The sequence below is a fragment of the Bacillus rossius genome, chromosome 16 (assembly GCF_032445375.1).
Source record: "Bacillus rossius redtenbacheri isolate Brsri chromosome 16, Brsri_v3, whole genome shotgun sequence".
In the NCBI taxonomy this organism is placed as follows: domain Eukaryota; kingdom Metazoa; phylum Arthropoda; class Insecta; order Phasmatodea; family Bacillidae; genus Bacillus; species Bacillus rossius.
Window position 1 is genome coordinate 24,989,820 of NC_086343.1, and position 15,127 is coordinate 25,004,946.

General features: G+C 34.2%; 1 protein-coding gene across 1 annotated transcript in view; it reads left to right on the forward strand.

Annotated features, from left to right (window-relative positions):
* Positions 1–10,019: 10,019 nt before the first annotated feature.
* The window catches only part of LOC134540063 (uncharacterized), a 62,871-nt gene continuing 57,763 nt past the window's right edge, over positions 10,020–15,127 (forward strand). The window contains exon 1 of the mRNA XM_063382522.1: positions 10,020–10,128. Within this exon, the coding sequence (XP_063238592.1) occupies positions 10,029–10,128 (100 nt within the window). The 5' untranslated portion in view covers positions 10,020–10,028. The remainder of the gene's footprint in view (positions 10,129–15,127) is intronic.

Consider the following 15,127-nt stretch of genomic DNA (forward strand, 5'->3'; position numbering starts at 1 on the left):
AATACTCGCCGTAAGACACACGTATTAAAATGATTAAACCAATAAACATTTAAGAAACTCGAAATATTTATTAAAATATGAATTTTTTAAAAAAATATTCAAATACAATAATTGAACGAGAAAGGAATATATTTAAAACAGACACACAATACAATTTTTAGAACTCTTATAAAAACGCTTAAAAAACACAATGTTATGACTAGGTAGGAAATGATATAACATTTAATTGATTTAAGTTACAAGTCTGCAATTATGAATACTGTGAAATAAAATAATCCAATCCATTAAAAAACCTTATTTATCAAAATTAATGATTAATAATTCAAATGACATCGATCACAAAACAAAAACACGAAAATGATTTTATAACTTTGAAAAATATAAATACTAACATAGGCGGGCTATTTTTTTGGATTAGCATTGTGTATATTTAGATAATAAAGTTAGGTTGATTGTTTTTTTTTAATGTTTTTATGTTTGCAGATATTGGTTGGAGCCATAACAAGATGCAAAAGTATAAATATCTGAGCGTAATTATTTGGATGTGCGTGTCAATCCTTCAGTCAACAGGACAAAATATATCTTCATACTTACAACAGACACTACAGCCGGTTAACCCAGACGTTATATCAGCAGCAGGGGCAGTGTTAAATAACCTTTGTGACCGTAATTTTAGATATATTCAGATAAGGATAAACAATAAATACACAAACATTACAGATAATGTAATACGCCACATAGAAGAGTATTCATATAACACCAATTATGTCCTTAACACTGTTTTAATTAGCAAACATTTTCTTAATATGAAAAGAAACATATTCGGAACTAGTGCATATGTTGTTATCTCTGGAAACTATGAAGATGACTTCTACAAAGTATCTGGAACTGAAATAAAAGAGTCAAAGTTTTGGAATAGCAAATCTTACGTCTTGCTCTTCTTAACCAGTCGGGTGCAAGGTTCCACCAAGAAGATCGAAAATATTCTGAGAATGTTCTGGACAAAACTAGAAGTCTTTCACTGCTTCTTCATATTCAGATATGTAAATCATGAAATAGATAACGCTCCTATTGAGGAAGTGCAAATACTAAGTTTCAATCCATTTGATAAAGGAGGTACATTTACGCGAAGATCGCTGAATACAGCTGATGATTGTGCAGATGTGTTTGATAAGACAATACATGATGCAAAGGGATTCCCCATTACAATTAAAATCCCCAATATGTTTCCTTTCGTATACAAAAAAGTTGAAGAAAACGGTGATGTTGTGCTTGGGGGCATTTACCAAGACGCATTTAAAGTATTTACTGAAAAATACAACTTTACGTTAGTTGAAGATCTTGGAACCGATTCAATAGACAAAACTCAATGGTCCCTTCCTGATACATATGGGGAGAAATATGATATATATATTTATCCAGACATTCTGTTTGAAGACAAGTTACACAAATCAATTTATCCATTTATTAACAGTGTTTTAGTGTTCGTAGTACCGGCTGCAGAAAAACTGCCTCGCTGGAAAATTGGCATATTACCTTTTTCATATTCCACCTGGATAGCATACATATCATTTATTATATTTATGATCTGTATCTGCAAGCTTGTGCAAATTATCTTTCATACTATAGAAATTCGAAATTTTGATAGCCTTGAAATATACCGCACTATTCAGGTAGGAACATTTTTGAACTATCCCCGAACGAACTCATTGCGTCTGTTTTTAACATGTTTGATAATATTTAACATAGTGTTAAATAACGCATATACCGGTTCATTTCACAGTTACATGATGGTTCCTCAGTATTATTCCGATATCAACACTTTTGATGAACTTATTGCTTCGAACTTGATGACTGCTATTGGTATACGCCAAAATAAAGACATCGAGTACGATGCAAATGAAATTATTTACTCAATGGAAGACGAAGACCCCCTTAAAATGTTTATTTTTGAATCATTGTTTACAGTAGAAATGGAAGCTGATGCTATTTACATGGTTAGGGCCCACAGAAATGTCTGTACTGCCACAGAGGTCACTCTGGCCTCATACTATGCAACTCGAGAAGAAAACTTTAAAGATAACCGTCCACTTCTTCACATCATGGACGAAATAATTTTAAGCATTTTATTAGTCTTTCCAATCAGAGAAAAGTTTCCGTTTCTAGAGGAACTTAGCTCAGTAGCTTCGCTGATGGCGGAAACAGGTTTATCTGATAAGTGCATTGTAGATTTTATGTCCAGCATAGACACCCAAAAACAAAAATTCTTAAAGGTGGATAATGCAATACCGCTTGAATGGAAACATTTAGAATATTATTTTTGTGTCCTGTTAATTGGTATGTTCGTTAGTATTGCCATATTTTTAACGGAATTAATTCATTACTTCATTTTTCGACATAACTTTTAAAATTATTTGATAATTATTATTTTGGCAAATTTTTATAACCTCGTCAGTTCAATCATTTTTTACAATATGTCTATCTTTATAAATATATTTCTTGTGTGCGTGTGTATGTCACTGAACTCCTCCTAGACGGCTGGACCGATTTTGATGAAATTTTTTGTGTGAGTTCATGGGGATTCGAGGATGGTTTAGATTCACAATTGGATATTTTATCTCAATTCTGAGTTAAGAAAAAACTAAAAAAAAAACACGCTTTAAAAGCAAAAAAACTAAGCATTGTTGATAATTAGCCTCCATGACAACGGGCTTTTGCATTGTTGTTGCCTTCTGTGTAAACATGGGAAACGTTTTTGGTAACGGCAGTGGCGTGCCCAAGAGGAGGGGTATGTATAATGAGAAGATAAAAAATGTCCAGCGTAGAAATACTTACCGCCATATCCATATCTCACAAAAAGTACATTTGGGCAGAACAATGTCTGTCAGGTCCGCTAGAAAGATATATAGAGATATATATGTAGAAATATATATAGAGAGATAGAGATATAAATAGAAAGATAGAGAGAGTTATAGAGATATACATAGAGAGATAGAGAATTAGAGAGATAAAGAGAGATGCTTAGTATACGTTTAAAAAATTAAAAAATTGATTGAGGCATTGCAACGCATGCCGGGCATTATCTAGTTTTATATAAAATTGTTAAAAGTTTATAAGTTTTAGCACATTTCTATATAGCTGCTATATGTAGTAGTGACTCTTAGGGTAAATTGAAGTCACTGTAATTTTTAAAAAAATACTGTAATAAATTAACACATTGTTCGACTTTACGATTAAATAATAATAAGTACATAATAATAATAATAATAATAATAATAATAATAATAATAATAATAATAATAATAATAATAATAATTTTTTTTCATATTGATGCTGAGTGATTTTTCATCCTCATATAACTTTCGTGTTCCACGCCTGATCTCCGTGCTGATACCACCGGCTGTCTCTGGAGGAGTTTAGCTCGGACAGTGCGCCTCTTGTACGCCTGATGCGGCACATCCACTCAGCGCCAGACAGGCCCGGGACAACAGTCCAGGCGGTTTGACCGCTCAGTGGCCGGGTGCTGGCCACGTGGAGGCCGCCTGCAGTAGAACAGTTCTCGAGCGGAGTGGGTACAAGCGCCCATCCACCGAGGCAGCCAACCCGGAGCCACGACGACATGCAACAAGGCGCCGCCTCTCCCGCCAACACAGCTGACGTCACGCTACCCGCCGCCCACCTCGTCGGACTGAGTGATATTTTGGTGAGCCCGCCGCTCTTCAGACAATACTAGTGAATTTAGAATTAATGTTCTTCGCTGCTGACCGACGTATGAAGTGAAGTCTTATAGAAACTACTTTAAGCTTCTAAGCGAGTAGTGAGTTGCTAACTAGCTGAGCGAGTAGTATTTTTCGTGCAGTAGTTTAGTGACCAGTTAGGTATTTTTATGAGTCTACTTGGTGAAGTCGCCGAGCGAGTGACCGTTTGAAGACAAGGACTAGTAAGAGTCGGAATGAGAGCTGCTGTGAGGCAGGCATTGAGTGACGAAGGAGTGCATGGCAGTTGATTCTTGACGTAATGAATCTGTGTCACTGATTATTACCATAGTGACTGAACTGTTATTATGCGACAAGCATTTCTTTCTTTCACCAGAACTACGACGCAGCCTTGCGTGAAGTTTTGCTGGGGATTCGGCCAATGAGTTTATTCAGCACTGAGATTGTGGTCGCTAGTGTGTGTGTGTCTTCAGGCCACGGCGCGAGTGGTGCGGGTTGCAGCCGTCCCCTGAGAAACTAGCGAAGAGCGGGGACCATTTTGGATCCTTGCCACTTTAGCCCCGGACAGCTAAGCGAGTACCACCTTCCCGCTTGCCGATTACATCAACGAGGCGAACCACGGACCTTGAATCATGCTAGACGAGTAACATTACTCTACACGGCCTCGTCTTTTGGTGGTGACTAACGTAGTGTTATTTGAGTAGATGAACTCCTTATCACATCGTCTTTGGCGGTGGTTAAAAATAATATTGTAGAATTTTAATACTTTTTCTAATTTTGTATTAAGCCTCAAGTTTATAGGTTTATGTAAGGCCTATTTCGTCTTTGTTTCTTCTTTAATTAACAATTAATATTTGTTTAGGATTTATTCTGAATATTTTCTGAAAATATGCTTTCTATTTAATTTATTATTGTTTTTAAATGAGACAAGTAAAACGAGAATTTGTAACTCTAAATATTGTTTTTGGAGGCTGAATTGTTTTGTGTCTGCCCTCGATGAACGTATTTGTTAATATATTCTTATGCTAAAACAATCATATGTATAAATATATGAGTAGTATATAGTAGTTCGCACTGGCACAACGCTATTCTTATGTTACCACGATTTTGAGGTGGATTCTTGTAGTATCTTGTCAAGCTTCAGGATTTGGCCGTGATGGAACTTTCCATTGCTGGATGCCCAAGATCTTCGGGTTTGACATTTATTTTATCCGTAATCCTGCACAGTTGGGTCTCGGTTGTGATAGTGTCACCTGCTAGGTTCACTACCATCGTGGATAGTCATAATTTTATATTCTTCCCAGTATTGGCTACTTTCACTGTAAAAATCGTTCTATGTTTGTTCTTATGGTGGTTCCTTAACATATATAAAGAAGTTTAGAATACTTTGGAGCTGGGCGGATTCGAACCTACGACCTTCAGATTATCAACTCAGTTCTACGCCCGCTCGGTAACTGTGTCTAAGAATAAATAATTACAACTGTATACCAGAACTAATTTCGAACTTTGATAGTTTGGATCTCGGGACTGAAATACATACTCCTTTGACTGCACGGCACTGGAGAAATTTACTAGACCGAAAATTAAATAAGGTATATATCAAAAAATAACACACATATTTGGACTTGTATGATTTTTTTTAGTTTCATGGAATAATAGTTTTTCTCAGTTTTTTTAAAGACATAGTATTCGAATGAGTAATAAATGCGTTTTGTTTGAAATGTACCTGATTAAAATGAATTATTTTAATTGCATATTTGGTTACAGGTAATCACTAAGTACGGGAAACTCTTAATAAAATTACTTGTCTCATTACGAATCACATGCAGGGAATTTGTTTCTCAGGAATAACCAGAACACTCGGAGAATATCAGCAGAAGTGACGCCAGACATAATCAAGAGCACACGGAGAACATCAATAGCAATCTTGTCAGTGTTAAACTGAAGCACAAGGAGAAAATACGAATATTAAAAAGGAATAATCAAGAGCACATGGAGAAAACCAACATAGATGTTGACAGGAATATTCAAAATCACACGAAGAACATCAACATAAGTCTTGCCAAGAACATAATTGTGAAGAACTAAATTTTTTAGAATAATTTGAGTGATATGTAAGAGTAAATGTGTTTTTTATTATACTGCTTCTAAATATACGCTCTTGAAGACCAGTATGGTCTTAAACCAGTATGCATTGACATCCCTTAATTTAATTCATGCCATTAAAATTAAATTTCGATCTAAGTTTGATTGGATGCTAGCTATCAATAATATTTATGTCGTGTAAATAACTGTGTGATAGATTCCTACATGCTGAGTCAGAAGCTGTTACGTGTCTAATGTTACCATCGGGAGTATATTATCATGAGTAAAAATTATTATTGATATATGCTTACCCTGTAATATAATAAGAAGTTAGTGAAATTTGTGTGGTTCATAAGTAGTATATATATTTTTTCTATTAACATCAATTTAATTTTCATTAAAGTATAATATTTTTAAGTATTTTTATACACATACACATAAAAAATTACAAATATCACAAGAAAGTTTGTGTGTTGTACCACTGTTAATTTAAATGAACACAAACACAATTTACAAGAACATATGACAACCACTTATTGAGATCAATAAAAACATATTTAAAATTATGTTTGTGTTATTCTTACGAGATATAATAACTGTTAGTGGATTCAATATTTACCTTATTAAGTAACTCATCGAATTATTTTATTTTTTTCGAAAAACTTTCCCCACATAAATCCCTTGGTTCGATTTTGCCTACTAACTTAATCCACCTATATTTTATCAGCCTGGAGTTATTTTCCTCAATATTAGGAATATTTTGGTCCTAAAAAAATATATATATAATATTTTTAGGGTCTACTAACCACTAAACGACAAAAAAATAAGTTCAAATTTTTTAGAAGATTTACCATGGTAATGACTGCCATAGGTAATGTTCATACTTATGCTTTGTTAGGCACGTGATTAGAAAAACTTCCGCCACCTAATAAAGCATTAACATACATGCATGTTCTGTACATAGGTTGTTTAACAGTGCAATAAACTAATTTATAAATGGTATTACGTGAAGCATTAAAAATTTTTTTTCATATAGAAAGCATAACAAATCATTCTTCAATTCTCACATTATTGGTAAAATACTTAGATGCATGTTAGGCTTAAGTTAACTATTGATTGTATTTCTTTTTTATATCAAATTACTTCATTAGTTCTGGAATAACTAAATAAACATTAATGCAATTGGAAACTATTTATTTTATAAAAAATGTTCCTGTATAAATGTAACTACAAATATCAAATGCTTTCGATTAGTCACAAAAAATCTAATGATAAAGTTTTACTACCGTACGCCTTTACAACAGAATTTATGAAGTCATTCACGAATACCTGCAGACGCAACATATTTGTTGAAACGGTTCTGATGACAAGCCATTATTTTGATTGAAATATGAAAAAAATAATTTTTTCATTAATGATGCCATAAAATATTTTTGCCATAAAAAGTGCTCATTATAGTGAGTCTTTATTAATGGTTGGAATATTATTAATGTTGTACGTCCGTAAATTGTCAGAAATAATGCCAACCAGGACATTGTTTTCTGCTTGTTACGAAAGTTATTGCTTGTTCTTCGCCAAACAAAAAAAAAGTGCTATACATAGACAAGAGTACTTTCGGAACCTCAAAACACTCCTAGCTAAGCATCGTTTTATTATGGTCTTAGCAGGGTGGATCCAAATAACTACGGTATAATCACAACTTAATTAATGCGTGAAATTTTCGTATCTCTAGCTATATTAATTCTTATAAGGATAGTGTATAGTAAGTACAAAAATATTCATTCATTAAAGATGGTGGACGTAACAAAACATGCAATGTTCAAATTCAAAAATTGTGGAACCCAAGATGGAAGACGAGGTCAAGAACAAAGGTCCAAGGTTTAGGACAAAGGTCAATGTCATCCAATATGGCCGTCGTGGCGTCATAGTTTGTTCGGTCATTGACCCCACTACACACGACACCTTGCTCTTGATCTCTAACCTCCTATTATACACTACTGACCAATTTCAGAGGATAACAAAGGAATAATAGTATATTAAAAACAACCTCTATAGGGTACAAAATTCTGTTTTTTAATTTATAACCCTTTCAAATTCGTGATATCAGCCGAATTCCGTTTAAATGTGCCAAGTTCGAAGGCTTCTAAAATGAATACAAACCTGTGTAAACCCTAAAGCAGATATGCTGAATTGCACACAACAGAGCGAAATTCAAGGTGACGTGTACAATGTTTCTTTAAATGTACAAAATCATTTTAGGTACAGTCATTTGGGGTAACTTTGTACTACTAAATCAACATTATTAATTTAAGTAACAATGTTAAGACACAAAGTTTATTCATGTTTCCTTTAAAATTTCATACATGTTTTGAATACCTACATAACTTCATACATAGTTTAGCAATACTAGATTATGATACAAATAAATAAATAATTTGTGGTACAAAGTTACACTGTCGTTATGGGTATCTTTGTACCACTCTATGAAAAGACATTATAATTATTATTTTTTTTTTAGGTTTTCTAAATTGATTATACATCAAATAAAAATCGAACATATCTATATTGAATACAAAAAATCCAAATGCACACCATTTTAATTTATTCACCCAATGCACTTCAAAATGAAGTACTAACCGAACATGTGCAAAATTAAATTGACAAACCAAGTGTAATAGGAATAAATGACAATGGAATCATTACAAAACTTTAAAAAAAAATTGAGAAACAGGTACTGTGCAAAAGTGTATACTTTAGAACAGATTTTATACATAAAAAAAATTCTTTAAGCCACATTACAAGTCAGCCATCTTTATCGGAGTAAAGGAATTAATGACTGATTTACATCATTCCTCTTTTATTAACCATTTTATTGACAATTTATCAGATTTCTTAACCAAATTCTGTTCCTCAAACCAGATTTTGTCTTCCTTTTTCGTGCCACATTCATGAATTTCCCTATTTCACCATACAGTTAAATTGAAGTGTAGTTGCATCTCCTCGTATTTCTACAGCTGTGACCTTTCCAGGAAAGTAATCTCCTTGATATGAAACAATTACATAATTATATGAAACAATTAAATAATTACTGACAGCAAATTCTTTACCAGCTGCCAGCATTTTGGCAAAATCAGAATCGTCATTATTTGACCCACTTGCACTCGTAATATTAATTAGTAAATCCTCATCTAACTCAATGCCTATGTCAGCGATGCACAATCAGTTAAATGTCAACTTTTATGTATTGTCTTCACAGTTGATCCATAGGTATTACTTCTCCCCCCTCGTGTTTGGGGTCCTTATCTTTGTCACTCTGTACTAGGTTGAGATATTCCTGGTTTCTGGCAGCTTCTCTGTATGGAATAAAATTTTCTGACTTCTCTGACTTTCAGTAGGCACGATAATCCGAAGATAATATTTTTACTCGATGTAATTTACCTTTTTCTTAACGCATTTCTGAAAACGTATTTTTTTTTCATCATTGCTAGTTTTTTTTTCCGTGTCATTCAAAGGAAAAAAACAAAATCCCGAAGTTCGCCGAAGGTGAATATTCGGGCTTGATCGGTTATGGTATTGTACGGGGACGCACCACAACGCCGAAATACCACAACGCCGAAATGCCAAATTGACCACAACGCCGACAGCTAGAAAACTGCTGTGTACCACAACATCGAATCACCACAACGCCGAAATGCACTAACGCCGAAAAATGTCATTGCAGGACTGCCACAAAGGTTAGGTTAGGTTAGACTAGGTTAGGTTAGGCTAGGTTAGGTTAGGCTAGGCTAGGATAGGCTAGGTTAAGTTAGGTTAGGTTATACTACGCTAGGTTAGGTTAGGTTAGGTTTGATTGTGGTATTTCGGCATTCAGGTACATTTAAGAAACACACACACATTCATTCAGTTGTTATTTTGGCGTTGTGGTACACAGCAGTTTTCTAGCTGTCGGCGTTGTGGTCAATTTTTGACATTCGGCGTTATGGTATTTCGGCGTTGTGGTAACGACCCGTATTGTACATAGTAGGCTTGGAGGTCTCGAGAGAGAGGCGCTCGTAGTTCCCTGGACGGCCGCCTAGTTGCGCTGCGTGGCGAGGCGAGGAGTAAGTACACTTCTCCGCCGAGCCGCCAGGAGCGCTGGCGCGCAGTGCTAGTGCGCCAGACCGCCGCCAGGAGCGCTGGCGCCTCCCAGCCCGGAGGAGAGCGCCAGTGGGTCAACAGAGGCCGAACATGGCGGCAGAGGCGGGGCGCACCTGCGCTCTGCGCAGCGCCGTGCTGGTGGCGCTGGTGTCCGTCGTCACCACCATCATCTACCTGACGCCCGTGCCTGGTGAGCGCCCAGCGGGCAGCCAAACATGTAGGGTTACCAGACGTCCGGCAAAAAGGGAAAACATGTCCTCCTTTTTATGTATTTTTTTGCGTCCGGCCGGATTTTCCTTAATGCTCCAAAATGTCCGGCTTTTTTTTTAAAAAGTGAGATAATTCCTGCAGTTACACCCTGAGTAAAGGGCGCGGTGCGCGCTAATACGCTGTCCGCAGAAGTCACCCCACTAGTAAGTAGTTCTATGACAGCTTGACAGGTAGCAGCACATGCAGAAGCACGTGTTTTTAATATGCTGTATTTGCGTAGTTTGTTTGATTCTTTATACTGAAACTGTATTAAATGCCAAAACATTGTAAAATATCGTACTCCATTGTAATTAATTCATGGCTTTTTTAAAAAAAAAAATATTGTCCTCCTTTTTTGTTATCAGTGTCTGGTGACCCTACTAAGATGTACATCAAGCTCTGTCCCTGCCCGAACACGCCCGAATATTCACCTTCGGCCAACCTCGGGTTTATTTATATATATTTATATTTCTCTGTTTATTTTAATGTGGCTATACTAACCTAACTAACCGTCCATAGTGTTTTAAAGTGTTTTAGTGTAGATAACCTAACCGACCACTTTTAATATTTGAATTCATTTTTTCCTGCGCAAAAATAAATAAAATCCCGAGGTTGGCCGAAGGTGAATATTCGGGCGTGTTCGGGCAGGGACAGAACTTGATGTACATCTTAGGATTCTCAGCGCCCAGCGGGCAGCCTGGCCTGCCAAATAACGTGTTAACGCGCCATTTACAAACCACCCGTAGTATTCAAGTGCCATTGCCCTTGTCTGTGCAAGTTTAATTATTTCTTCTGCAACATGCATTTTTTTGGACAGTTTAAATCTTGTATTTTCACGGACGTATTATAAAAACAAAATTGTAGATACAGTATTGTAAGTGGTACAGAGAGTGAAAGGAGTCTTTAAACGTAATATTCCACCAATTTTTTTTTCCTAACCTAAGCTAAAAACTAAGTGTATTGGGAGGGGTCCGGGTTAGGGAGAGACTCTAAGTGCGTCTCAGGCTGAAGCCTATACGCTCTAATCATGCAGAAAGGGGAACATGCATATGTGCTAAGGAGGGGGATTGGCCAGCCATGGCAGCAATTGGCGCCATGACTAACTCCCCTCACTTGTCTATTCTAGACTAAACTAGATAAGTTGGGCCCAGATAAAACCTGCATAGACACAGGGAAAACCCTGGGCACTGACATGCGGGATGCAAAAATTCATGCATCCATAGAAATATACATACCGCTTGAAGTCCCATAGAGGGCCAGTTCGGTGCCTGGCGCGTAGAGGCGAATATACTTGCGATGCGCCAGCCAGCGTCGATCTCTGCGCCTCCGTGCTTTTGCTTGCGCCCTTTGCAGGCGGTCCCCGAACATAAGATTCACTTATCCCGAGTCAGACGCTCGAAAGATCCGCGTCCATTAAGTTGTGAAAATTGCGTTACGTGTGTTACACAAGTAACATTTTCAAATAATTATTATTTTTATTTTCTGCACGTCAAGGGGACCGAAAATAAAATGAAACTTTTGGAATAATACGTAAAATCGTTTTAAGATCATTAAAATTTTATCAACAAATCGATATACATATATATATGTGTATGTGTGAGTGTGAGAATGTCTTTGAAATAATATTGAAGATTTAACTAATATCCCGCGGCTTAGCTCGCACAATTTCTGAGTACGCTAAAATCTCACCATTAAAAATTAAGTTATGTGATTAATTCCAAATATTTTTACTGAATAAATAGACCAAATGAATTTCAGGTGCATACCATATTTATTTCATAAAATACCGTTTAAGAATTAAATTTTTGGATAAGTTATGCGTAGCCCCCCCCCCCCCCCCCATTTTTTAGTATAGATTACTATCTGATTGCAAAACTTCTATTTCAGAGTGTTCGAAGATATATTTTACCTCGATGAAATCACACTTTCCTCCTTTTCATTTCATGAGATAGACAAAAAAATTCTTAAAATCGCACCTAAATTATAATAAACAAAGTTTATGCCATCGTTTACACTGAAACTTTCATGTAATATGGTTAGAGATATTCTTAGAATTAGGAAATAATTTCACCTCATTACAAATACTTTACAATATTGAAGGATATTTGATGCAATCACATCTTTAATTGAAATATAATATACAGATATAAAATTTATTATATACAACGTATTAGTTGACTCTTAGTTTACTTAGTATTACTTAAAATAAATCTCCAAATTTGTTATCCCTTTTATCTTTTCCACAGGGATACCAATGTAAAAATTATGAATTAAGTAAATTAGGCAATGTCTATTAACTAAACAAAAACCAAACGTAACACATTTCTTTCTTTAAACTGCAGATGTTAAATCCAAAACAATTATCATAAAATTATATTAATATAGAGTTAAAAATAATATGGACAATGATTTAATAGATTCCATAACATTCTTATTTTTTAAATAATATTAACCTCTGTTACAACATAAGAGGTGATATTTCGGAAAATGTCGAATAAGAGATGATAGTTTGAGGTACATATATTCATTAAACATTTCCTAGTCTTAAATTATGTTTGATTGGATCAGAATATATTTTTTTTAAATATTGAAAACTATTTTCAAAATGTCATTTTTAAAACGTAGAATTTTGCATGAATGATTTGGTAGGTGTTTCATGTCTGTAAATAATATCACATAACGTTTTTTCAATAAAAAAATCAACAACCATTTCACCCCTTTTACGTCGAATATAAAAATGTTTATAAGGTTAAAACTAATATTAAATCATAATTTATACCTTATTCTGTCTCAGTTTTTTACATTCATCTTATTTTTCTTTGATATATGATTTACTACTTTAAAAACTAATGTGTACCCGTTTCACTGTTTAGGGTCCAAAATAGAAACAATAATAATAGTTTAAAAAACTGAAAAACACGCTTTTATAGAAAATCCAACTAAAAAATAAAAAATAAAATTTAATAAATTTCAATAAAGAATAGCGTAATATTTTATAATAAATATAAATTAAGAATAGTGTAAATTAAAAAAAAAAATATTTTATTTTCAAAAAAGCATAGGGTGCTTCTTAAGATATTATCAAAAAGATAATACTTGTACTCATATATGTCCATGAAATATTTATAACTATTGACACCGTGCACCCCACGTTTTTTTACAATACTTTTTTTTATTTACACTAATCTTAATTCAAATATGTAAAAATTTATTTTATTTTTTTAGTTGGATTTTCTATAAAAGCGTTTTTTTAGTTTTTTAAAACTATTATTTATTATGTAGATTGTTTGGTTGATTCATGGCGAGGTTTTTGTTTTTGAAATAAAATCCAAACATCTAGGCTCCTAAATAACATATATATATATATATATATATATATATATATATAAGATTAAAAGTCACTCTGAAAATAATTTGCTTAATTTTTAGGTTATAATTCAGTTATTGTTTAGAATTAGGTAACTGGAAGAAACTGGCGACAGAATATTATCGCAAAAAATAAAAAATAATAAATTTACTAGTCATTTCTACGTTTGTGTCTACACTAAACAAAAATGGCAATTGGTAATTTCGTGATACCTTGGTTATTTCGTGATATCCTAAATTTATGTGAAAATATGTTCAAAGTGTAACTCATATGCATCAGTTTCGGTACAATTATTTAAATAATTAGAATTAGTGTTTACATAATCGTCACAAAATATGAAACAATACACTGCTTAACCATTCAAAATTATCTCCTCCTAAAACCTTAAATTATTCTTCGTGTTGCTAAGGCTATATAAGTTTTAGGTTAGAAAGAACAAATATGTTTTAAGGTGCTAAAAAATAGCTTAAGATATTTGCTATAAATTCACCAAATTTCAATCTCTTACCTGTTTTGTTAGTTTGTCAAATATTTTTCAAAAACACACTTAGATAGCCTTCCGTAAAACATTAGAAAAATTCATCAACTAACAAAACAACTCACAGAAAACAAATGAACTATTATGGGGAATCCTACGTGAGTTAGTCCGGACACAGACATACCGCGCTATCTAGTCTAGGAAAACAAAAAATCTCTAATCTTGATTATCCTAGTTAGGATAACGGGTCTAACTGTTTAAAATATTAAATTGCCATCGGTCCTTATAAAGTATGCCAAATTTCGAGTTAATCCGACGTTTTGAAGAGGGTCAAAATCATGTTCAAAGTTTCCGTTACATAATATCATATATACGTATGAAGCTAAGAAAAGCGTGTTTAAAAGGTGAAAGAACTCTTCATAATTCATTATTTACGTTATTTATGCTAAGTTTCTTACATACAGCTTTATTTTTATGGAGCTAAGAAATTTTTATGATTAAACATTACTTACTTCCCTTTTCCCGTCCTTAAAAGTAGAAATCCGGAAGAACTTAAAAAAAAAAATACAATTCGTAACTTCATGTGGTTGTTGTTCATTCTACATTTCTAACCCTTAGATCAAGTAAATTCGGAAATATTAATTTTTTATTTACTCCTAACGTTACCCCTTTACACCGCTTAGAGGATGAATCTTGCAATTAAGTGAACTAATATATATATTTTTTTAGTTTATTATTTTTACTATTTATTAACAAAAAACTCTCCAAAACCTTAAAGCGCATCGTGCCCTCTCAGGCTGCCAATGTTGTATCGGAATCGGAATTCTATCTTTACACCCTGCCTTAACTGATAAAAATTCGATTATATACTCCCAACAATCCGTCTCCCTTCCCTACTATTGTCCCTCGATCATCAGGAAATTCGGAACGTCGGTGAAGCAACTGAATACTTCTGGCATATTCTTCACTAGTCTGTACCTGACTCGGCACAATCGATATCCAGACGATGCAAACGCCTTCATTCTTTTTCTTTCTCAGCTCTCGACCTGTCTGGTTAGTACCTGTGAGTTTATTCGGGCATGCTGAATAGAAAAA